General features: G+C 38.6%; 1 protein-coding gene across 1 annotated transcript in view; it reads right to left on the minus strand.

Moving 5' to 3' along the window:
- Positions 1 to 25,063, minus strand: part of col11a1b (collagen, type XI, alpha 1b) — an 83,042-nt gene that overhangs the window by 24,678 nt on the left and 33,301 nt on the right. The window contains exons 15-45 of the mRNA XM_004555290.4: positions 24,572 to 24,625; positions 24,435 to 24,488; positions 24,010 to 24,063; positions 23,850 to 23,903; positions 23,078 to 23,131; positions 22,927 to 22,971; positions 22,136 to 22,189; positions 22,001 to 22,045; positions 20,962 to 21,015; positions 19,844 to 19,888; positions 19,600 to 19,653; positions 19,460 to 19,504; positions 18,769 to 18,822; positions 18,630 to 18,674; positions 17,664 to 17,717; positions 17,457 to 17,564; positions 16,476 to 16,529; positions 14,203 to 14,256; positions 13,114 to 13,158; positions 12,788 to 12,841; positions 12,340 to 12,384; positions 11,910 to 11,963; positions 11,720 to 11,773; positions 10,865 to 10,918; positions 10,495 to 10,602; positions 9,856 to 9,945; positions 5,774 to 5,827; positions 2,272 to 2,379; positions 2,074 to 2,181; positions 922 to 975; positions 374 to 427 (exon numbers count right to left, since the gene is read on the minus strand). Of these exons, the coding sequence (XP_004555347.1) occupies positions 374 to 427; positions 922 to 975; positions 2,074 to 2,181; positions 2,272 to 2,379; positions 5,774 to 5,827; positions 9,856 to 9,945; positions 10,495 to 10,602; positions 10,865 to 10,918; positions 11,720 to 11,773; positions 11,910 to 11,963; positions 12,340 to 12,384; positions 12,788 to 12,841; positions 13,114 to 13,158; positions 14,203 to 14,256; positions 16,476 to 16,529; positions 17,457 to 17,564; positions 17,664 to 17,717; positions 18,630 to 18,674; positions 18,769 to 18,822; positions 19,460 to 19,504; positions 19,600 to 19,653; positions 19,844 to 19,888; positions 20,962 to 21,015; positions 22,001 to 22,045; positions 22,136 to 22,189; positions 22,927 to 22,971; positions 23,078 to 23,131; positions 23,850 to 23,903; positions 24,010 to 24,063; positions 24,435 to 24,488; positions 24,572 to 24,625 (1,863 nt within the window). The remainder of the gene's footprint in view (positions 1 to 373; positions 428 to 921; positions 976 to 2,073; positions 2,182 to 2,271; positions 2,380 to 5,773; positions 5,828 to 9,855; positions 9,946 to 10,494; positions 10,603 to 10,864; positions 10,919 to 11,719; positions 11,774 to 11,909; positions 11,964 to 12,339; positions 12,385 to 12,787; positions 12,842 to 13,113; positions 13,159 to 14,202; positions 14,257 to 16,475; positions 16,530 to 17,456; positions 17,565 to 17,663; positions 17,718 to 18,629; positions 18,675 to 18,768; positions 18,823 to 19,459; positions 19,505 to 19,599; positions 19,654 to 19,843; positions 19,889 to 20,961; positions 21,016 to 22,000; positions 22,046 to 22,135; positions 22,190 to 22,926; positions 22,972 to 23,077; positions 23,132 to 23,849; positions 23,904 to 24,009; positions 24,064 to 24,434; positions 24,489 to 24,571; positions 24,626 to 25,063) is intronic.

Here is a 25,063-nt window from a genome sequence, read left to right on the forward strand (position 1 = left end):
TTGGTCTTATTACACCCTCCCTGTCTTCATGGGGGCTTGTTTTGAAAAAAAATGTTTTTAAAATCTGATTTCCCATTTCACCGTTCTTACCCAGAAGCCAGTATGGTAATGAAGAGATGACATTAAGAAGACAGCACTTACTTCTGTAGGCATCACAAATGATGGTAAGAAAGTCTTTAAAAATTCACGAAAGGTGAAATAAAGGTTGGAAAGTTTTGTGAAAACAGAAAGCAATATTCGGAGTGGATTTTAGTACAGTATAAATGGGTATTCGTGTAACTTTTAATGTTTTAGGATTACATTCTTATCGGTGTATGAAAATACTTCAGAGAATAAACTTTGACATTAGATGGTCAGAGGATGAGATACTCACAGCTGGACCAGGAGCTCCAACTACACCCTGGAGACCAGTTGGGCCTGGTGGACCCTACAAACAGGAGGAAGCTGATTATTAAGATGTACATGATAGACACGCCATCTGAATCGAGCAATGAAATATAGGGCAGTTGCCTGCTAAACCTGATCTCCATCACACACTGTCTACCTGGAATAATGACATTTGAAAAATCTAATTCAATCTGGAATGTATTTGACGTGATGCGTGTGAGGACAAACAAAAGTCAACTGAAAAAATACAAGCGTTTAAGATGAGGACAGAACACGCTGCAATTCTTATTACAAACTAAGTAACCATTTTGTAAACATAGCAGCACTTCAGCTAGTATTTTATATGCTGCAGACTTTTTAGGGCAAAATAAGAAACATTTTCTAGCAATCTATTCCTTTTGTTCTACTCAATTCAGTGGTGAAATCAGCATCTTTGGTTATTTAACATGAATTGTAATAAAACTCACTGATTTGAATGAATCTGTGACATAAAACTTCATTAAAAGAGAGCGAGAGGGAAAGAAAAAGACTCACAAGTTCACCCTTGTCTCCTTTACTTCCTTTCTGTCCAGGTCCACCAACTTCTCCCTGCAGTGTAACAAGCACATACAGACAAAGCAGAGCTCAAATCTCTCTCCTCCATGTTTAGTCAAAGTCTAATATCTTAAAGTGTCACCTTTACCATGATTAGGCAGTAAATATTTCTCAAGAGAATCTAATTTGATTGGCCCACAAAGACCTTGGGTGAGTGTTTGTAATTAATTGATTGGCTCCCTGTCTAACCCCATTGGCTCTATGATTGACAAAATGCTGTGGCAGAAGACGTGACTGGGATTGAAGAGGGTGTCATGGTTACAAATGTAAAAATGCAAATTTCTGGTTCAGTGTATCAAGTGTGGATGTGGGATTTGCTGGCCTCAGGGTACACAGGATGTGTAAACAACTGGCTATTTCAGTACATGGATTTGTTTGTCTATTTGCATTTAAGAAGATTTCTAAAGCCGTTAGTGTGTGCTTATTTTGTTTACTTAATGTAAGATTCTATCGGGAGTAATTGCTGTCATAACAAGCTTGTGGTTAAGTATAGTTAAAAAAAATAAATAAATGAATAAATATAGTCCTGTGAACAGATTTAATAGCTTGTAGCACCTTTAGCAGGAATAACTTCAAATATTCATTTTCTGTATGACTTTATCAGTCTCTCACATTGTTTTGGAGGAACTGTGTCTCTGTTTTCTTTACAAACTTGCTTCAGTTCACTGATTTTTGTGAGCATTCATTTATGCACAGTTTTCTTAAGGTTACATTTCAGGCTGAGGTCTGGACTTTGACTGTGCCACTGTAACAATTTGATTTTTTCCCTTTTTCAGCCATTCTGTGGAGATTTTCTGCTGTGCTTGGCATCATTGCCCTGCTGCATGACCCACTTTTGGCCAAGTTTTAGCTGTCGGACAGCTGGCCTCACATTGATACAAGAATACTTTAGAATAAAGAGGAGTTCATAGTTGAAGCTGACAGCTCTCTTTGAGGTTATAAAATGATAGTTTTTTTTTTCATTTCTCTGTTTTTATCTTTAACCAAGAACTTAAAAGCTTTTGTTTTTAACAAACAAAACATTATAACTCCCTGTAGCAAATATAAAGATCAATCAACTCTAGGTTTTAAGGTATTAAAACTTTGCTCCACCTTGTCACCATCTTCACCAGGAGGACCCTGTGGACCAGCTGGACCAGGAAGACCAATAGGACCTTGAATGCCATCACGGCCAGCAGGACCCATGGGACCTTTCTCTCCCTAAAACATAATTTGCACAATATTGTAAAATCTTGATATATTGAACTTAAATAGGTATTTCACCAAGTAAAATTGAGAAAAAAAACTCACAGGACCCCCTTTTTCTCCAGCAGGGCCAGGTGGTCCTTGAGGACCATTGCGTCCTGTGGGACCAATGGGACCTCCGGAGCCAGCAGGACCTCTCTCTCCAGGAGAACCCTGTAAACAAACACTCATCAGTCACTGCTGTCTTACTCAAAAATGCAATTTGCTACAGTAAAGCTAAGAAACAGTTGAGCAAAAAGCAAGTGTGTTTTGTCCAGACTTAAGCTTAAAAGGGTAAATTGATTTGAAAGTCTGCCTAGAAAGAAAATTCTGGTATTTTAAACTTCAAGGCACATTTTCATGTCTAAAGTATCAAAGAGAGCAATACTTGAAATCTGTCTCTTATTAAGCAAAAAACACAATACTTTTGACTGGATTGGCTGCATATAAGACATGTTTAGACTGTTCTCTAAAAGCAGAATGTAAGGGACTCCTTCAGAGTCAGGCATCAGAAATATTGTAAGAGGCTAATTGCTATAGAAAGACAATGGTATAAACCCGAGTGATAGTTTGAGAGAGCTGTCTAAATAAGACAGTTAGAGTTCTGTTATAGAGTTAGAGAGCAAAAAGAAATCTTACGTGTGTTATGTGAGATAGATAGATATTAAAAATGTTAAATCACAGTTCATGTTTGTGCGTGGTTGGCAATATACTGATTCCCAATATATTTTAAGGTTTTCACTTGTGTCTACTTGTGGATGGACAAATGGATGGAAACATTCCTATCTGACAACCCTGGGACTAGTAGACCACTATGACCCTTTTGACTGAAATGATTACTACCTGTCAAACAGGCGAAAAAAGTAAAATAAAAAAACTCCAACAAAAACACATTTGGTTCTAAGAATAAAGAGACCCTTTGTAGACAGAGTAGAGATAATATTATTAGCTAAAGCTATTTTGTTGACGTGGCATCAGTATATGCGACATGCATGACATGCATGACGTGCATGACAGGATAATGTCAAAAAGCAATCTCAGACACTTAGAATAACAATCTCAGCCTGCTGGACTCCTCTGTCAGATTACGTTACAGCCATTTCACAGTTGCCGGTTATATTATTGTCGCTTTCTGTCCCTATTACGAGACCCACAAATGACAAAAAAAGAGTCAAGACATTTAAACGCCATGTTTTTTTTTAACTGGATTAGCTCTAGCCTGTTAGTTTACTTTAAAGAAATTTTGAAGGAATAGGATTCCTGGAGAATATTGTCACGATAATGTGAAGAAGATTTGAATGAAAAACATCACAAACATAAAAGCCTATTATCTGTGCACATACAACAACTAAGTTTTCCCTCAAGACGATGGTAGCATTTGCAGTCTGGTGCAAATATTTAAGTTTTTATTTCATTGTTAGAAGTACTAACCACAGTAACTAACCGCAGCATTACTATAAGCTGTGACATGCTAGAAATATAGCCATTAACTGATAACCATTCTAAAATTACACTGACCCTGCTGACAGCCTCAAAGCTTACCTATGAAGGGAGCCACTGATGAACACTCTTATCTATTTAATAGGCCGGAGCTGCTTTCCCCAGCCAAGGCCTTTTGGAAGGTCTCACCATTTTCCCCACATCAGCATGCCTTATTACCCTGCTCTTCACTATTCCCAGGTGGGTGCTCATCACTGTGTAGGTACCCCAAATCACATGAACTGCAACTACATTGTTGATCACGAGGTCTTTTTGGCATTCCCTTACCCAGGGAAGGTCTGGGTAGAGCCGCTTTCAAATAAAATTAAATGTGCATGTGTACAGGCCAAAGCTTCGGACTGATTCACACGAAAAACACACACTCTGATTCAGCTGCTGATGTGAGATGCCACCTGGCACTCATATGCCTGGCCCGTTTCATGATAGACATTGCTGGTGACACACTCCAAGCTCCAAACTGTCATCCACAGCCTGCCAACTTGGCCACGATGACACACATGCACAAACAAGCACACACACATTCCTTTGACTCAAATAACTTTATACTTTTTCAGTCCATTTCCCGCCCTTTCATTTCACCCATGTTTTTCTCGTAAAGTTTGTGACTTGTCGCATTCATCCTTTCTTTTTTTCCTGTGCTATTCTTTCCTGATCAGTCTCTTTCAAACACACAGACGAGAAAAGAAACGCACACACGGAACTCACACACGTTCCCACAGAACAACAGCAGCTCAAACTCTGGCAGGAAATCGATGAAGGAAAATATCACATCTCTTGTGTGCGTGGGCATTGCACACTGGACTCCTTTTAAGGAGTTTTTTTGAAATCTACCAAAACACTCTATCACACGTTTCCATCCAATGGCTTGCTTTCAAGCCAATTTAAGAAAACTATCTCATTTCGCTGTGGAAATGGTTTCACTCCTTCAGAGAACGCCCCTCTTCTCACTTTCATCATCTTTTCATCAGTGCTCTGCATATCCGCTGTCATCTAATCTGGTGTTGCTCTGTCGCTGGTGAGCAGGGGCAATTATCGGGAGCCCACGTTTAACGCTTGAACAAAATGTCAGCCAGTTCAAAGCAGCCTGTCAGTCAGCTTTCTGTACAAAATCACCGCTGGAGCTCCTGAGGCTTTTCATTGCATATATCGCAAACTGAGGGGCTTAGAGACAAAGGCAGAGTAAAAGTGCCCTACTTTTTTTTTAGATTACCCACCCAATTTTGCTTCTTTTCAGGGCCACAAAGTATGTATGAGCAAGTGCGATGACATTCCTGCTATAGTGTATATGATTCTTTACTGTGATCGATGCTGAATGAAAAAAAATGAGTTCATTACAGAAAGATAAACTTTGTTTCTTTTCTTGGAATTGTCATTTGAGTGAAAACTGTGCAACGGCAGTTGCTATAGCAACGAATAAGTATTAGAGGGAGACATTTGTGACCAATCGAGTAACAGGGATGAATTGCTGTTCGATTAAGCAATTAGGCAATGGTTAGATCATTATTCAAGCAAAGGTGTTGGACAAAACACTATAAATCAAGCAGAGTTTTTTTTCTCAAATTGTGGTACAGAGATTTATATGCTACATAAATTTAAAAAATTATTATTTTTATACTGAACAATAAACACCAGTCTGAGGCGTGAAATGCAGTGAGAAGAAAGAACAGCATTAGCAAAGACATATATACTCTATAGCGTAACTTAGGACAGAGACTTTTTACCATCCAGTTTATGACAAAAGAAGTAGCTTTACTTCTTTCTTAGCCATAAAATAAACTAAACAAAGAAAACAGAAATTAAAAATGCCATTTGGCCCTGAATATTGAATTGAATTCATATTGAATATGTACTTCATCATTTAAGCAATGATGTCACAGAATTCGATCGTACCACCCCACTTGGTTCTACCACCCTCCACACTGCAGCTTATATAGCACGTGCTGCTGGATGACCAAAGTACGGAGCTGTGCACAGCATGTGTGACTCCATTCTCCAATAGCACCAGCTACTTTTCGCTGCAATCTCTGTAGCAAGAGAGATGAGGTAACCATAGTAACAGGCTACTTACGATGGGGCCAGGGGGACCCTGAGGCCCTTCTCCTCCCTTTAAGCCACCTGGACCCTGAAAGCAGAGGACAGGAGAGGGTTAGATCTCACTCACTGCAGGCTGCCACTCAATGCTATTCAAAGAGCAGTAATCACAGCTGTCAAATGGGCCTCTGAACATTACTGTGTGGATGTATGCATGTAAGTAGATACGCATGCTTGAACTGTGTATGAGCACGCACATAAGGAGGGCTTGGCTCTAGAAAAATCATAGCATAACTGGCAATTAGGAGAAAAATTGAATCATAAATAATCAAGTAAGGATGAAACAACTATTTACTAATTCAGTATCTGTTTGTACATTTTAGTTATGGGATGCTTTGATTGAATTGACTACCAAATAGTAGCCAGTTTTGGCTAATTGTGCATGTTTTTAATCCTCAATTTTAGAGTCTTTTAAAGGTTTTCTTTCAAAAAGCTTTAATAAAGCAAATGAATACCCGTGAAAAAACAAAACTTAATGACACTCAGTAAAAGTGGTATGAAACTTCAATCAGAAAGGGCATTTTCAGCCTGGTGGTAATTTACATCCTGTTAATGATTATTTGGAAGGAGTAACAGTTAGTGAGGAGATTTGCCTGAAATCCATGCTAAAAAAAGGAACTGATTAAATTAATTCATTATAGCACGAAACTTTTACTTAAGTTCAGTTCTCCACCAGAGAAAATGTATCTCTTAGTTAATAATTCGTGATACAGCTTCTTCTGTAGGCATATTTACATTATTAATATAACAGGAATAATTTCAAGAAGCATCAGAGAAAATGAAAAAGAGAAAAAAAAAAAAAACGAGGCCAAGGTGGGCTACAAGTTCAGGTATAGTCCATTTATCTCTGGCATTTTGTCATCTCTTCAAGATCTTGGTCCTTGAATGTCAAATCCTGTGCTGAATCACAGCGCCAGGAGGCTGAGACTGCTTATGGAAAACACAGTTCACCAGAGGCTGTAAAGACTTTCATTATAATAACTAATTTACAAGCTTCAACAGAGCCAGGGGGTGCAGAGGCTGCCAAGCAGGCTCTCCACTTCCACATTTCACCACGGTGCATTAGAAGACTGGAAGGATCTTTCTTTGCTGGACAGACAAAAAGTTATTTATTGGCTCATATATCGTCACTATGCCTTTCTTTAAGACTGAGCGATGTGATGAAGAGTGTGTGTGTGTGTGTGTGTGTGTGTGTGTGTGTGTGTGTGTGTGTGTGTGTGTGTGTGTGTGTCTCTATGCCCATAAAAAAAGAAAAATAAACTGTGTGTGCTCAGTGGCAATATGTATATTTGTATGTGTGTGCGTGTGTGTGGTGTGTGTCTGTCTACACTTACTCTGCAAAAGGAAAAAGATTTAAACTCTTTTTCTCAAACTGATCTTTCTGAGTTAATTTCAGTCATTTCAAAGAGGTCCTACCAATAACGAATGTTTCAGTCTTAAAAATGATCAACCTATCTCTAATGTACCAGAGGCCTTCAAGCTGGCAATACTTAAACCGTTACTTAAACAGCTATCGCTTCACCCAGCTGTCTTAGGTAATTATAGGCCAGTCTCCAACCTTCCTTTTATCTCAAAAATTCTTGAAAAACTAGCTGTAAAACAGTATGTGAAGGTTACATATGATCTTTTTATGGCCTCCTACAGTGGACACATCTCAGTGCTTGTCCTGCTAGACCTCAGTGCACCATTCAGCATTGTTGACCATAACATTTTAGAGCATTAGAGCATCCTGTAGGTATTAAAGGTACTGCACTGCAGTGGTTTGAATCATATCTATCTAATAGGCTCCAATTTATTCATATAAATGGAGAGTCCTCTTTACACGCTGAGGTTAATTTTGGAGTTCCACAGGGTTATGTGCTAGAACCAATTGTGTTTACATTTAACATGCTTCTCTTAGGCATCAGAAGGTATAGCATAATTTTTCCCTACTATGCAGGTGACACACAACTTTATCTTCCTATTAAGCCAGATAACACACACCAATTAGGTAAACTTGGAATTTCTTACAGACATAAAGACCTGGATTACCTCTAATTTTATGTTTCTAAATTCAGATAAAATTGAGGTTATTGTACTCTGTCCAAAAAGTCTTACAAATATGGCATCTAACCAGATGCTTACTCTGGATGGCATTATCTTTGAATCTTGTAACATTGTGAGGAACTTTGGAGTCATTTTTGATAAGAATATGTCCTTCAATGTGCATATTAAATAAATATGTAGGATTGCTTTTTTCCATATTGTACAATATTGAGAAATGATATGTCATGTCTCAGAATGACGCTGAAAAACTAGTTCATGCATTTATTACTTCTAGGCTGGACTGCTGTAATTCATTATTATTAGGATGTCCTAAAAAAAAAAAAAACTTCCTGAAAAGCCTTGAGTTTATCTGTGGCAGGAGTACTGACAGGGACTAGAAAGAGAGAGCATATTTCTCCTATATTGGCTTCCCTTAACTGGCTCCCTATTAAATCCAGAATCAAATTTAAAATCCTGCTCCTCAAATAAAAGGTTTTGAATAATCAGGCCCCATTTTATCTTAATGACTTTATAGTACCGCATCACCCCATTAGAGCACTACACTTTCAGACTGCAGTCTTACTTGGGGTTCCTAGAGTATTTAAAAGTATAATGGGAGGCAAAGCTTTCAGCTTTCAGGCCCCTCTTCTGTGAAACCAGCTTCCATTTAGGATTCAAGAGACAGACACCCTCTCTATTTTTAATATTAGGCTTCAAACTTTCCTTTTTGATAAATCATATAGTTAGCGTTGGATCAGGTAACCCTGAATCCTTCCTTATGTGCTCTAATAGGTGTAGGTTGCTGGGGGATTCCCATGATGCACTGGGTGTTTCTTCTTCAGTCACCTTTTTGACTCACTATGCATTTATACACCTCTCTGCATTTAATTATTAGTTATTATTAATCTCTGGCTCTCTTCCACAGCATGCCTTTCTCCTGTCTTCCTCCCCTCACTTCCAACCAGTCGCGGATGATGCCGCCCCTCCCTGAGCCTGGTTCTTCCGGAGGTTTCTTCCTGTTAAAAGGGAGTTTTTTCTTCCCACTGATGCTTACTAATAGGGGGTCATATGATTGCTGGGGTTTTCTCTGTTTTCTGTGTATTATTGTAGGATCTTTACCTTACAATATAAAGTGCCTTGAGGCAACTGTTGATGTGGTTTAACACTATATAAATAAAACTGAACTGAATTGAAGATTTATGCTTTTATTTTCACTAATACAAGAAGTGCACATATCCATGTGTGTCTGTTTCTGTGTGTGGATGAAATCACTTTGACAGAGTGGGAGGTTGTGTGAGTTTTTTTTTCCACACAGTATATGTGTACTCTCGTTATAAAAGGAAAGCCATTCCTTAGCACACATGGGACAAACATAACGGCTGCAATAAGTCTGAGCAGTGCTGTCATGCGCTCTCTTAATGGTCAGCCTTGAAATGAGCTTCAACCACAGTTCCTCAAGTTGATCCTCAGTCAGCATCCTCCCTGACCTTGAACTTTTTCTCACTCACACCCACTCTTATTGAGAATTAATTCAGGTTATGCAGAAGGCTAGAGTGCATGAGATGCAGTCAGTAAGTTGTGGCTTTGAATCAGAATCAAAGGGATCTGACTCATTCTTCGATAGAAAACTAAACACGAATTCCTTATAAGCTCCACTAGTGCAATTCTAAATGAGGAAATTCATGCCTACGACATGCAGCATAGTGCTGATTAGAGGGACATTCTTTATGTCATAGCCACATTGGAAAAAAACAAAACATATTTTTAAAATTGCTGACACCAGTAATGATAAAATATATCAATCTGTGTATTACTGAATCCTCTCAGTTCTATGAAAGCCCATTCTGTAACGTTCAGTCAGGTCCACTGCCAAGTGTGACATTTGGTTTAACAGCAGGTTGTTAGCCTGGTAATTGGAGTTTGGAGCTAAATTCAGCTGGGTGGATGCTCAGGATGTGGGATGGCACAGTTTCATGTGGACATGTTAAGTATGTTTGCGTTAATGTATTAATCTGTGGGAGGTCTCTGTGTTACCATGGCCCCTGGAAGACCTCTTGCACCTTGGAAACCTCTCAGGCCAGCAGGTCCTGGCTTGCCGCTAGGACCCTGAAGACCTGGATCACCCTACAGAGGGAAAGAGAATAAGTCAGTTAACTGACATTGGGTAATCATGAAAGGCAGAGTTCCTTTATGTGAAAACAAAGAAGAGCTCAATCTGTGAGAATGACAGAAAAAAAAAGATTGATCTCGTGATAACAGCTAAAATTATACGTAATTATGCGGGAACAATAGCAAGTGATTAAAATGTAATGGCAAAAAAAGAAAATGTAGGCCAGTAAACATAGAGCTATCCAAAGAATAATTAAGACTAGCACAGACTGGATATTGAACAACCCCCCCACCCCAAAAAAAGAAACATGTGGTTGTTAAATAGTTTTATCAGTGCATTTCAGTTTACCTACACACTATTATACCAATATATGTCGGTTACAAAGCTGTTAAACTGGGGTGAAAAAAGCATGTTAAGAACAAAAATGAATTCTGTAAGTTGCTAAAAGAACAATAATTTTAAATAACACTAAAGTAGACAGATGCACTGTTTAACAAGGCTTTCTGTATAATCAAAGAAGTTTTGACCTATATTTATTTGAATTTGAATGCATGGTCATTTACCTTTCCACCCTCTTTTCCAGCAGCTCCAGGTAGACCTTGTTCACCAGGTGGACCAGGAGAGCCAGGGTGTCCTCGCTCTCCACTTGGTCCTGTCTCTCCAGTTGGTCCCTTTCAAGGACAAACACAACACATTAAGGTTAATCAACTATAAAATGTATGTAAAATATAATTCCTATAATTCCAGGGTCTTCATAGTAACTCCAAATTGATGATCAGCAACACCATCTAATGCATTCTAATTACTATTTTTAGGATAAGCTATTATTACTGATATATACCTAGATTTCTGTAATCCATAACTCCTAAACTAGAGACACAGAATATATGTGCACAACAGAGGAGGTAATGATGACATTCGCTGAATATCTACCTGTGGTCCAACCACTCCTCCAGGCCCCGGAGGTCCAGTCTTCCCTTGGAAGCCCTGAGGAAGATGTCAGAGATATCAAAGATATTACTGGACAAATTTTAATATTTGATTTACTGACATCTTTGTGTTGTACAATAGGTAAACATTAGGTCATAAAGAAAGTCAGTTTTAACTACACTACACTGTAATGTATAGTTAAGCTGACAAAATATTTCTCACACCCTAAATCTGGCACCTGCAGGTATAAGCAAGTTAAATCTTGACTTTTTCAAACCTTTTTAATACCACTGTAAAAGTGCTTGCATAGTAATACTTAAAGTACTATTCAGTGAAGGCTAAAAAAAACACACATAGACAGTCACTTGCTTTTTCAGTATGAAGTGCCTGTAAAACCTGTGCAGTAAACAAGATCCAAGTTTGGTTGTTCTTTCTTCAGAAGCAGAAGAAGTCCTTATGCATACAAAATGTAATGCTTAAAAATATCAGAGGTGCTGACTCTCATAATACAGCAAATTATGGAGATGTAAACACAAAACCAATTAGACAACACAGGACTGTATACCACTAAAGAAGCAAGAAAAGATAATGAGTGGACTTCAGCATTACAGATGCTGCACTTAATCAGCTCGTTGTCATGCCAATATCCTATTTCTGCTACTCCTAGCGATGTTACTTGTTTACCTTTTGTAAAAAAAAACATTTAAAAAAGTATTCATTAAAAGTAAAAAGACCCCAATCTTTACTTCAACATCATTGAAATACACTAACTGTAGCTATTTGAGAGGCTGAAAGACGCAATACGTGACTTCACAACATCACAACACAAGGTGTTAATGTACAAAACTACCCACTAACCGTTTCTCCCCGCTGTCCAGGATGACCAGGTAGCCCGTCTTTCCCTGGTGGGCCCTGGAGTTGAACAGGTGGATAGTTCATAAGAATCAAGATATCAGGTGTGTATTAATATTTGAAAAGCTTGCATGAAAAGCATCAACATGGTTGTGGATGGTGCCAGCTCACTGACAGCTTGACAGCAGCTACTTACATTAGGTCCTTTGGGTCCAGGGAAACCGACAGGTCCCTGTGGTCCTTGAGGTCCCTGAAATGAAAAGAAAATAAATCAAGCAGTCAGAATAGCGAATGACAACCACAACATGTAAATGGAATATAATTAGATTCACACTGAGAAACCTAGCTGTTTCACTGTTGCTGTCAAGAAATAAATAGCACTGCCTCGTTCATTATGAATTTGCTGGCTTTTTGTGACACAAATTAAGTTACACAAATAAGTATAAGGTTGCTCATTTAAAATTAACTAGCCGAAGGATTTAAAATCTAAGCGCTTCACTGAAATTACAAAAAGTTACAATTTACTCTGAGTTCAAGTTTAAGTTCAATCCACCTGATATACTTTTGGTGTCACAGAGTCTGTGTGCAAAACAAGAGTGGCTGATCAAACAAAATCTAATACTAACCCGCTCCCCTGGCAGGCCGGGAGGTCCATCATTGCCTGAGTTGCCCTGAGGAGATAGACAGGGTACAGAGCAATTTTGTGAACTTCATCAACACAAGTAGTGTGAAATATGAATCAAATTCATGCAAATCATTGATACTGAGGTTACACATCAAGTCAAGGTGTGCATGCATGCACATTTATTTACCAAAGGGGAACTATGTTTTATAATGTTGATACACTATAATTTTATATTTAGGTAGCTCTATATTTATGTAAGACTTTCAACAGACACACATACAGTACTATGTATAATAACTTATGTATAATACGTGAGCACAGTAACATGTATTTCACATAGCAGCTGTACCAAACTACTGATTTTAATCATGCCCCATTCAAAAACATAAACATAAAGAGATATTTTATATCAGGCAAACTGCCTTTAAAAACCTGAAATGGGCACTTACCTTAGCACCCGGCTTTCCTGTTGGTCCTCTAGCACCACGGCCACCGCGTGGACCCTAAATTCATTAAATATATTTACAGAAATAATAAGTTCAGTTTTAGAAAGCGTAAAACAATAAGAAGCAAATCCTAAGAATAATTTTATTTAAGGGCAATTGCCATCCCTGCCCCTCTCTAAAATTCTCTACCTACTGCATATCTTTTTCAGAAAACAAAAAACACATAAACCCCATAGACAGCCCTTTAAAGGATGAGATTTTCATTTAAACACAATACATCATTTATGTGGAGAGCTCAGGCTGAGCTGGCAGACAGATGAATTGCCTACCGTTGGGCCACGTTGCCCTCTAGGGCCAGATTTGCCAGCAATTCCCTGAAAACAGAAAAACAAAAGTTTTGATTTAGGACAAAAACCATGCATCACCTAATTTAATACTTCTTAATATCCTGTTTGGGAAGTTTTAGCTGAGCCATCATCAGACAGAAGCAACTGTTCCAGGAGTTTGAGTCAGGGAAACAGCACTTTAGGACAAAAATAAATAAACAAATTGATGCTGTAAGTGGTTACCCATAGACACTCGACAGTTTGAACTAGCTGTCGGTTCTAGCATGCTGGGGCCGAGCATGTCTGCTTCTCAATGTCTGTATGAGCGCAGTTTCTCTTGTCAATAATAACCAGCTTCATTCTGAAACCCTCACTCTCATCCCTTTGGCTCAAACACTCACTAGTTTCATTCACACTGCTGAATATAGTTGTCAGTCCTCCATGAAGACCTACAGTAGATCTTTAAAGCAGTCTTCTGGGTACGGCCTTTGTAGCGCGACAGAGTTAGTGTTGAAAGCCTGCACTGAGCCTTGACCTCAAAGACATTCCAACAGCTTTGTTATAAAATAGGATGACAGTCCTCACTGATCCTGTGGCTAAAAGAAAGTAAATTGCTATAAGAGTCAAAATCAGACCCTTTGGTAGGCTAGGTTCAGTTATTGTGCAAATGTACTGTTTATAAGGTTGGGGAAACCTGCAGTCACCTGAGACTGAAGAAGTCAGTTGGATGGCCAGATGTCCAGATGAACAGAATAAACATTTTGGGATTCACTCACCTGGATGATTGAGCATGCATCAAGTCAATATCAGAAGGCTCTTACAGCAGCAGATTGATTGTTTTGGAAGCCGATGGTCATGTACATATTTTTGTACAAATTTCAGAGTTAATTTGAATGTATTGGAATCAAGTTGGGATTTTTTTAACACACACAGTAGAGTAGGCAGATCTATTTATTTGTTTTCTACCATATCCAGGCTAGCAGTGTCAAAGTTTAATCGTATGTGTGTCCTTTTAAGATGTAAGATGCCCCTTGATCAGTAGGAAAGCTGAGTGACTCTGTATGCATGTATTTAATTTTTTTTTTTCCTCACCCTTGTTCCTTTCTCGCCGTTTGCCCCAGGGAATCCAGGAAAGCCATTGGAGCCCTGCAGGGCAAGTAGAGAAAAAAAGTCAGAGAGAAGGACTGAGTGAGCAAAAGGAGAAATACATTCACATATTCGAGAGCATAAAATAACACTCTGCCCTGTAACAATGTCAGTGAGACTATAGAAGAAGTAGCAGCAGTCCTTTTGCACTTTACTGAACAGGGCTAATTAATAAGAAACTGTACAGTCCTTCCACATAAAAGACTAACTTGCCAGCCGATTCATATCAGTGGGTGTGCAGTTTATAGTTTGTCATCCCCTTAGAAAAATGAACACCTTCTTTTTAAGGCATCAAAAGAACCCGGTCACTTTGACACTTTCTGACACACAGACAGACAGACAAAGGTGTTGTTAGGTTGTTAGCAAAGTGTCTAGTGAGGAGGAAGATAAAACTGGCAGTGTGAGTAAATAAAGACAAAGAAAACGGAAACGGTGGATTCTCTTTGTTACCCATCAGCAATTTAGTTAGTGGACTTTTGCAGGCTGTGCTGTCTGATAATGAGAATGGTGCCAGTCAAACAAATACTAGGAGTGTAATCACTGTTGGATGAATTAACAGGAGTACCAAGCAGCTTACCAATATAGCTTCCCTTCATGCAGAATTAGGCAGCATAATTATACGTTCAACCAATTTAAGTTAAACATTTCTCTGACCCAGCTGTGCTCCAAGGTCACGGGCATGTATGGGTGTGTTGAGTTTAAAACGCTCTCTGATGCACAGTATGATGCACTATGCGGTATCCATAGTGCTCATTATTGCACACATGCATATGTATACAAGGAATAATTCTGTGCAGTATGGGCAAGGGCGCCACAACAGGGCAGCGTGGGCAGAAACGCAAGAAGTAAACAGCTCAACATTGTGGAGACAGCAGGAAAGGGACATCTATGGTGCTTAATTTGTTTTTCACAGAGGTGCAGTTATGGTAAACTGAAAGGAGAGCTGGTACTGGACAAGCACGACTTGCACCATGGAGATAAGACTACTGAAGCTCTTGCAAATGGCATCCAGAATTAACAGTGTGGGAAAGCTGTTAACAGAGAGTGATGGGGTGCAGCAGCCAAAAACACAGCCATTGGAGGGATTCATGCACAGGCTGATTGAGGGGGATAAAGGCTGTTAATGGGCCAAGACTTTGACCCTGAACATACTCCTGAGGACGATTTGACATTTTATAACACTGTTGATACTTTGCAATGGAAACATGGGACGAGCAGGTTCTGTCTCATACAGCACATGATCTATTTTGGGAACAGAATTTACTTTTTGGGAACTATGGAAGTCCAAAAAGGACGGTTGGGTTCCAGACAAATATATATTAAAAAATTATTTAAAAATATTTAGTCTATGTATTTGAAAAGTCAGGATGTCTTTATTATCCTTTGAGGACTATATTTGTTGGTTTTGCTATGATTACTAGCACTGAATAACCTTTACTGTACTCTGTCTATTACACAATTGTAAAATGTCAAATCTTGAAAAGCTCCATTCTAGTTAGCATAGACAGTAAATGATTTAAAAAAGTAAATACAAATTACCGAAATATACAGTTTAGAAATTTCAAATGTATTTTGTAGCTTACTCAATTTCAGGAATATCCACAGCTCACATTTTGCTGACATTAACAGAGCAGTTCCTAAATGGATGCTCTAAGACAAGTTGTATCTGACCCATCGTATCAGTGCGAGGGTGTCAGTGCTGACAGCAGCAGAGAGGAACCAGCTGCAGCAGCACATTGTGATAGTGATGCCGTGGCACAATGGTCAGCTGTTGGAGTATTCCTGGATTTTAAGGAGGGCGGACAGCTGATGACTACAGCAGGTGATCGTGCCAGTTACGGCTTCTAAAAGAGGCCTGGAGAGTGTACAGTAGGTGTCTGCTTGGATTTGTGTTTATGAATGTGTGAGTCATCAGGTTTTTGAAAGGCACGTGGTAAGAGGTTTAGATATGGGTCAGTGCTGATCAGCCAACAAAATGTTGTGAAGTCATAGAGAAAATCAATATAGATTTCTGTACATTCATATATGTAAACACATGGAGTCTGTGCACAGATACACACATACAAACAGCTTGATACTGAAGCTGAATAGTGAGTAAACACAGTGACAGTCATGCTGTGTTGTCAACCATCTACACTGCCCTTGACCAAGACACTGAACACCAAAAGCTGGAAATTATCTTCAGTATTGGATAAAAAGGGAAAATCTATGTCACACACCTTTGGCCCTTGTCTTCCAGGGTAACCAGGCAATCCAGGAACTCCAAGTTTTCCCTAAAAAAAAGAAGAAAAAACAACATAAAGGGAATCAATTGACATTTACAAACACTGGCAGTCAGACCTGTAAACTTCATTGAAATTCACAGAAGCATTGTAAAATATAAAATTTTATTTCTGGCATGTGAAGGTTTTCAATCCCACATTTATGAAACTGACATGATCCATGCAGAGGCTTTTCTGCTAATTGTGAATTCACTTTGGTCCAATCTGGTCATCTCAGATGGCGTATGGTCATTAAGATTTACACAGAATCTGATGCAACTATCCCACATGCTTTTAAAAAAAATGTTTAACCTGATTTTTGTTTCTAAGAAAAATGAGAGCCACATATGAGGATATTTGTTTCAAATTTCAATATAACAGTGGCAGTATAATGTCCTCGTAAGTGGATATCAGGCCCTTGAGTATTTTGGTCTAAATAACAGAAAATGTGATGTCCACATATGTGGACGCCAGGTCCTAGGAGGTAAAGATAACTTTTTAATATTTACAGATAAGCTCTTGATCAAGTTTATTACTGTATTTTTCATTAGAATATGGCTAGTATGAAAGAGTGCCCACCTACTTTAGGATACACAACTGTGATGTAAATCTTGTTATAGTTATAGTGTTATTTACTTGTTATGTCAATAAGAGTGTGTTAGACTAAAGTATGACGTAAGAAAGATGACAGCTCCATGAAGAAAGTTCATGGATAGGACTGTTCTAGTGCTGAAGACAGGTGGCTGCAAAGTAATAAAGTCTGAAGACTGGATAATAAAGTATTTATGTAATATGTGTTATAATGAAAAGTTATAAAATTGCACTCGCACAACTTTATCTTACACAGTTATAGATGAACTTCAACTTCAGCACAACAAAAAACATTAAACAGGAATCTGAGATTTTATATTTTAGTTCCTGTAGGTATTGGCTCCTTACCTTCTCTCCAGCTGACCCCATAGGGCCAGACTCCCCAGTCGGTCCTGACTTTCCCTTAGGACCCTCAGGGCCATCCTCTCCTCTGAGCCCTAGTACGCCATTTTCACCCTAAAGACAGCCAAAACAAAAGTAAAAAATGTTTTTTAATTGTCCTGTCAGACTCTGTAACTGCAAACCTCAGCTGTCATTTTGGAGATGATGGTTTACCTTGTCACCTTTGAGCCCCATGTCACCTTTAAATCCTGGAAATCCATCTTCTCCCTAAAGACAAAAGACGCCAAGCACTCATGTTTAAAACTAAGAGTTTAAGATACAAAATTGATCAAATATAATATATCATATGACAGCTAAGCTATGTTAGCTATAAGTAGCTAAGATATGTATAGTGGAAAAAAAACCCACTTAGCTGTATTGTTATTTAAGTGACAAAATCACAGTGACAGTTTACCACAAAAGGCTTTGTGTATGAAAGTTACATGTTGAAGAGTGTCAGGACTCTATAAGAAAGATTTATAGTGACATCTAGTGGTCGTTTAAATGAAGCATTGACACAGGGAGTTTTGAAGTTATTTTGCTGACACCTGGTGGTTCAACTTGAGAAAGCAGTTTTCAATATTTTGTCGTTTTTATTCTTTGCTTCCGCTACTGATGTCAGTATTCAGAGATATCACGATGCATGAAACCACTAAACCAAATACTAATAAATCACAACTAAGTCAAATCGTAACTTTGCATGGGTAAGAAGAGCTATGCCACTGGATTTTATTAAGGCAGAAGCATGAAAGTAGATGATTTTCTAAGAACATGCTATGAATTTTAAAGTGATGGGAAAATGGGATTTAATAATCTGACAAAAGACCCTAAAACTTACACAGAGCGAGCAATGGGATAAGTTCAACCAATGCAATCTCAGGAAAGAATGGAAACAGATCCATCTGCACTGAGACCGCTCTACAAAGCAGCCTCATTCTAGTTTAATGTTCCACACTCCATTACAGCTCAGTAGCACGAGGGTTTAACTGCCAGTGTGATGGGCCTTTAAGAGTTTTTCCACTTGCTGGATTCGAAGAAAGCCTCATTTGGGAAGAAATTACTACTCTGATGGGTCCATTTTCAAAAGAATGACATCTGTCAACAAGGGTGGGTAAAAAAAGAGGCTGGAGCAGTGTTTACCTTTTCTCCTTTGTCACCTTTAAGGCCTCTAATTCCCTCAGCGCCCTGAAAAAAGTGAAAAAAAAAAAAGAAGTTTAGGGAAAACTTTAGGGAAACTTTTCATGGCAGAGTGGTATTGTATGTCTGCAATGGCACATACTTTCACACCGCGAGGCCCAGGGTAGCCGATAGATCCCATAGGACCTGGATGACCCTAACGATTTAAAGAAATAAAACAGGAAAAAATGAGAAAATTCTGTAACTCTGTAGATATTTAGGTTAATAAATAAAAGCTAACAATGCTAATTTGACAGGATAGGAAAGAAAAGACATTTCACAAGTTAAACTGCAAATTGCATATAATAGCACAATTTCAATATTAACACTGATAATACCGTATTATTAACATATTACACTATTATTAATACTTATAAAGAATAGTAATACTGTATCTTTTATTCAGTCTTTTATTCAGTTTTTATCATGCTATCTAAAATGAGAGTATTTAGTGTTTAAAAATACATGAAATAATACTGTAAAACCTCTTTACTCACTCAATAAAAACTCTGAGTATGTTAATGCCAGCTTACTGTGGTTTGTAACACAGAACAAAGTGACTAATCACAAGCCACTATGTGTGGGTCTGGTATTTTCAGAGGCAATTTACGTGATAGCATCTGAATTGCCTGCCTACATTTAACCTTGAGGCGCACTATGCAGACTAAACTGCATCTGACAAGACTGCCAGACCTCCCTTCCTTTGTTGTGCTACTTTTGATACATTTTAGGAACAGCTGTAATGAGACACTTCTCTGTAACACTAAATTAGCACCAACTTGCATCATACTTACAGCTGCTCCTTTCTCGCCTGGAGGACCCTCTTTTCCTGGGTGACCCTACGGAAGGATGTTTAGAGATTTTCAACAGTTGGTCTTTAGGATTTTGTCAAGATGACAGAAAAAATGAAAAAGTAATCAGATGTGTTACTCACAGGAGGGCCATCGGCACCAGCTAGGCCATGCAGACCTTGCTTCCCTTGAGGTCCCTACAAAGAGAAAGGAAACAGATAGAAAGAGAAGCAGATAGAGGGGGAGATACAGACACACAGATAGCTACTTTTAGAGAGGCGAGTAAGGCCTATAGCTCAGCAGTATGTCTGCAAAATCACTTAAGAGGTCCTGACTGAAACATTTGCAGTTGTGGGGGAGGACTAAGAGGGAACTGGCTTTACTTACTTTTTCACCAGGAGGCCCGATTGGACCTTGAGGACCAATGAGACCCTGAAAGGTAATGCAGATCATATTTAAGAAGGCTTAAATGATGTGGGAAAAGAAGTGATTCATTTTGAATAAAAACAAACACCTGATATGTCCATTTGGGGAAACATATACCCTATTTTATGGTGTGCTATGCGTCACTTGCTTGGTTGTAACAGATTTTCTTTTTTCCCCTTTCATTATTCCAATCATTTTACCTTTTCCAACAAGTTCAGATCTATTTATTCAGCTCTATAAATGGTTTATTATTTTCTGCAGTGATTTTAAAGCCACACTTCTTGGAGACTTCTTGACAATTCAACCAGCAAAGAATAAAATGTTAATAGCAGTTTTTCTTAGAAGCAAGCTGTGTTATTTTTCAAGGGGCCAATGCTTTCACTGGAAGGCATCAGTTTGACTTTAGCCAGGTATTAACTAAAAAGAAAGAGTTATTTATTCAACCTGTATACCATCAGGACAGGTTCCTACTAATACTTTCCAAGAGAATGACGTCATCCTGTTCAGGCTGCAAGTGTCAGCAGGACTGCAAATCTTACCTGGCAATGGCCATTTAGCCCTGGATAAAATACCGAGAGCACTGTTTTGTATTAAATATGACTCAATAATGGAATATTTTTCACCAACTGGACATTGTAATTAGGTTAAGTTCTGTCAAATGAGTACAACATGTCCAATCTTAACTGGACACAAGAGATGCTCTTTTTTGTGGAAATAACAAAACAGTGTTATTGGAAATCTTTCACTCTTCCTCAGTGTGAGTTTTCTGTCAGAATTACAGCAGCTAAAGAAATGAACGTCATAGAGGGAGAAGCGAGAGGAAGGAAAAGAAAAAAACACATCTATGGACTTTTGATTGAAAAAGCAGAGGTGCAACTGATCATTTGAGGTCATCGGGTTCCCTGCTGCACAGTGGATATGGCAGAGAGAGGATAGAGCATTAAAAGGAAGGGAGCAAAAGGAGGATGAGAGAGAGAAAAGGAGACAGTTGGAGAAGCAGTCAGAGAGACTGACTGATCAGTAAAGTTTTAAATAAAGAGACAGATACAGAAAACAAGAAAGCAAAGAAAAAAACTTACATTTGGACCAGGCATACCCTGTTGCCCAGGAGGCCCTGCCTCTCCTTGTGGACCCTGCATTTAAGAAAGAAAACAAAAATGAAGTTGCAAATATCTCCAGTGATCGCAATGAATGCATTTTTTTCCCAACTGTATGCTTTGTTACGCACGACTATCAATGGAAGAATAACTAGTCCAGGGGAAATTGGATACTTCATACTGAAAACAGTCAAACAACAATCTGATTCACTCAAAGTACGAAATGGAGAAAGTGATGAGGTATAAAACTAATCGGAATGGTGATGAGTTGTTTGGCATTTCTGTTGGGATTCAGTATGTCACAACGCAAATACATAAAAAACAAAAGAAGAGACCCATGTGAAATCTACTCCAGCTGTTACAACAAACAAAATAAAGAGGCTCTATTCACAGTGTTCCAGGTTCCCTGACAGTGCATTTAAATAGATTCACCCACTGTTCTTATGTTCCTCCGGTAAAAGGTGCTCTAAAAACCCCCATATGGTGGAGAATTTTGTGTGTGCCATAATTGTTTAGAAACCCTCCTGGAAGTCCTATCGTAGTGGTAATTTTAGGTTTCTTGTTTTTTGGAATGTTGAGCTCAACACCAACTTTAAGACGTTAATGAGAAACACACTGAATGCCTATTGTTCTATACTCCTCTTCAGCTGGTTGTTTCTTTGACTTGCCGACTCAGTGACCACAGACAGTATGTGGGCTTGTTTCACTGTCTTGACCATTGATCTGCAAACCTCACTCACACATCCCACTGAGACCCTACAGGAAGATAAATCCATGATGGGACCATTGACATACAGACTTTTCCATTTAAACCCTTGAGTGCGCAGAAAGTACGGCAGAAACTCTGAGGAGCATGATTTAACTATTATCTGATGACTAAAAGGGCCTGATTCCTGTTAGAGTAAACAGGGGTTAAAAGCCAATGACATGTTATACAGCAGAAAAAGAAAAAAAACCTCAAACTGCTTAGTTGGTTCTGTACATATTCATTGATCTTTAATATGAAGAAAACATTTCTTACCATATTTCCTTTAGGACCAGGTTGCCCATCAAGACCAGGAAGACCCTAAAGAGATCAGTTTTTGATGTTGTTTAAGAAGAAATAGGACATGATAAACAGTTTGGAGATTAAGTGATGAGGATTTACTATACTTACACGCTGTCCTGCGGGGCCAGAAGACCCTCTGGGGCCAAGCAAACCTCTAGGACCCTGTATTTTAAGACAAATATAAACTGAAGAAAACTGTATAAACTAATGCATAAACACAAAGTTCTTATACTGATTGTTTATTTGTTTGCTTTTGCATTTCCAGTGTATCTGTGCAGATTAAATGCCTAAATTATGGCATCAATGTTCTATGACTTCCCACACATGTGAAATGCTGACCTCATGTGGTCATCTATGAAAACTACTGCACAGAATACGCATGAGAGCAATTTCTCATGTCAAAAGCCTAAAATTATACACTTAGAATGAGCGCACTTAGTCTTTCATCTATTGACAGTGGATGATGAAATTCTGCACAACTGGCCCTTTAAAAAGATTGTGCTATTTTTGGGTATACCAGGGAGCAAACTATTTCTATTGCAACTCTATGCTCCATTTGAAGAGCACTGGGCAGAATATGTCAGTTTCTGGAAAGTAATGACTGAAAAACACATTCATGGTTCTATTTTCTGATCTGTTATGTAAAGCCTTTCTGCCATGGCAAGGTCGAGAATACAATGGTAATGGTCCTTCCCAGAGAGGAACGTCATTATAGCTGGAGTAAAGAGAGGATTGCAGAGCTATAGGTTTATATCAGTTAAACAAGAAAAGAAAAGAAGAAAGTTGATGAATGAGACCTGTGTTAGTATGAAAATTGAGCACATGGTTATATTTTCAGCAAATTCTGATGTTTGACATGGTGGTTTAATCTTGTTTTGACAGCTAATAAATGCACTTACCATCTCTCCGGCCACACCTCTCTGTCCAACCTGGCCATCTTCACCCTTTTGTCAGAAAAGAAAATAGTAGATTATTAACAGATGTTATGTAATTTTGAAGAAAAATGTCAACATGACTAGCTAGATTTTGAATAAAGTGCTAGAGTCTTACTCTTGGGCCATCTTCTCCTGGGGGTCCTGGAGGACCTGTCGAGCCCTGGTCTCCCTGGGGAAAACAATCACAGAAGAGAGATATCAAAAAACATTAGGATGTTAGGGTCAAGAAAGAATCTCTGTAACTAAGAAAAAAAAAAGAAACAATCCTTTAATTAAAAAGGCGTAACACGAGCCAAAAATTGAGAAAACACAGAAAATGCTGTTAAAAAAAAAAAATCAGCAACAAAGCTGCCTTTAATCTACAGTAAGCACGGTTACCACAACTGGCATGGACCTATATGGTTTGCACTATTTATATACTGTTAAGGGATTGGCCTTGTAATTACTTAGTATAGGATAAGACATGAAACCCTGTCTAGAAATACCTCTCTGTGATCTTTGTCCTTTCTTTCTGGGCTCTCCATATAGCCCATGTTACACAAACACTAAAATCAGCAGTCTTCATCTACCACCAGGACCGGTTAAACTCAGCCCAAGTGGTTTTTGAGTTAACCCCATCTTTCATAACTGGGTCAAACGCCCTAATGAGTTCCACTGGTTCAGAAGTTATGTCTGTCAGCACTGGGGTGCACATGACTTGGATGGAGTGGCCGTTAAATGACAAATCAGCACCGATGCGTCGTTCAAGGGCAATAAGTGTTTGGGCCTAAAGATGACTTTGGGACTCTGGGATTTTTATTTTTGGAGTCAAATATAAGTCTTCTGTGATGTCTGTCCTCTGACTTTATGCATTTAACAAGAGACAGATTTGCTCCTTTGATACTTACTCTATGTCCCTTCTCTCCGGGAAGACCAGGGAGACCATCAAAACCTCGATCGCCCTGAAAAGGCACGGCAAGAATTGGTAAGGCGTATCAATCAGTATGACAGGTATCACTTTGAAGACACAGCGAAGCCCAAACAATGCTTCAAACGTAGCCAGTTTACCTTGCCTCCCGCTTCTCCTGGCATTCCTCGTGCACCGTCAGCTCCATTTCGACCCTGGAGAACATGCAGATATCACGTAAAGTTCTACAGAAATCTTATTCGAAAAATATTCAGTTACTGCAGATATTTGCTGAAAATAAACAAAGTGATGATGCTTTAAATTTTTTAACTACTTCATGGTTAAATAAACACAACTTTTAGTTTAAACAGACAATTATTGGGTGCAGCTGAATTATTTGAAATGGAGCCATGCCTGAAACGAAACAGACTTTTCTCTCTGGAAACTGTATGTGCTGTTCATATTTTATTAAATATGAGGAATTTAAACATATTCTTCTATTATAATGCAACATTGTTCTGGAGAAGATTAACCATTAAAAACTTGACAGTATAGAGACCTAAGACCTTAGGGAAAGTACTCTTACCCTTTTTCCTGATTTTCCTGGTGGACCAGTTGGGCCTTGTAGACCTCTGGGTCCCTATGGAAAAGATATATAAATATTTCAATCAAGCAATAACAAAATTAAAGAAAAGATAATATAACAAAGCATTTTCATCCTACCTGTGGCCCAGTATCACCACTGTCACCTTTAAGTCCAGGAGCACCAGGTCCACCCTATTTAGAATGAAAAATAAAAAATACAGATACAAAAACACACACCAAGATTGTTTTAGTGAATGAACACATCTTCAGTGATGCCAGACATTTTGTCATTTCATTATTTCACTGGGAAATCAGTATAATCCCGGTTGGAATGGAAACTAATGTGGATGTAAACACACAAAATGTAACATCTGGATGACAGCACTGGTCGTTTCCAAGACACAACCAAGACATAAAAAAAAAATCACAAGCAAGTCATTTGCAATCATTTAAAATGGATAAAGATCGATGAAATTAAATCAAAACTGGTGGTAGTGTGTGGGTATGAGTGAGTCGATACATTATCGGCGAGTGTGGAAGGAAGCAATAAAGGATTTAAGGAGAATGGTAGACAATAAGAAGTTCAAATTATTGACTGTATTTCTCAAGCTTAAAATGTGCAAATGTGTG

Source organism: Maylandia zebra, linkage group LG18 (assembly GCF_041146795.1).
Source record: "Maylandia zebra isolate NMK-2024a linkage group LG18, Mzebra_GT3a, whole genome shotgun sequence".
Classification (NCBI taxonomy): Eukaryota; Metazoa; Chordata; class Actinopteri; order Cichliformes; family Cichlidae; genus Maylandia; species Maylandia zebra.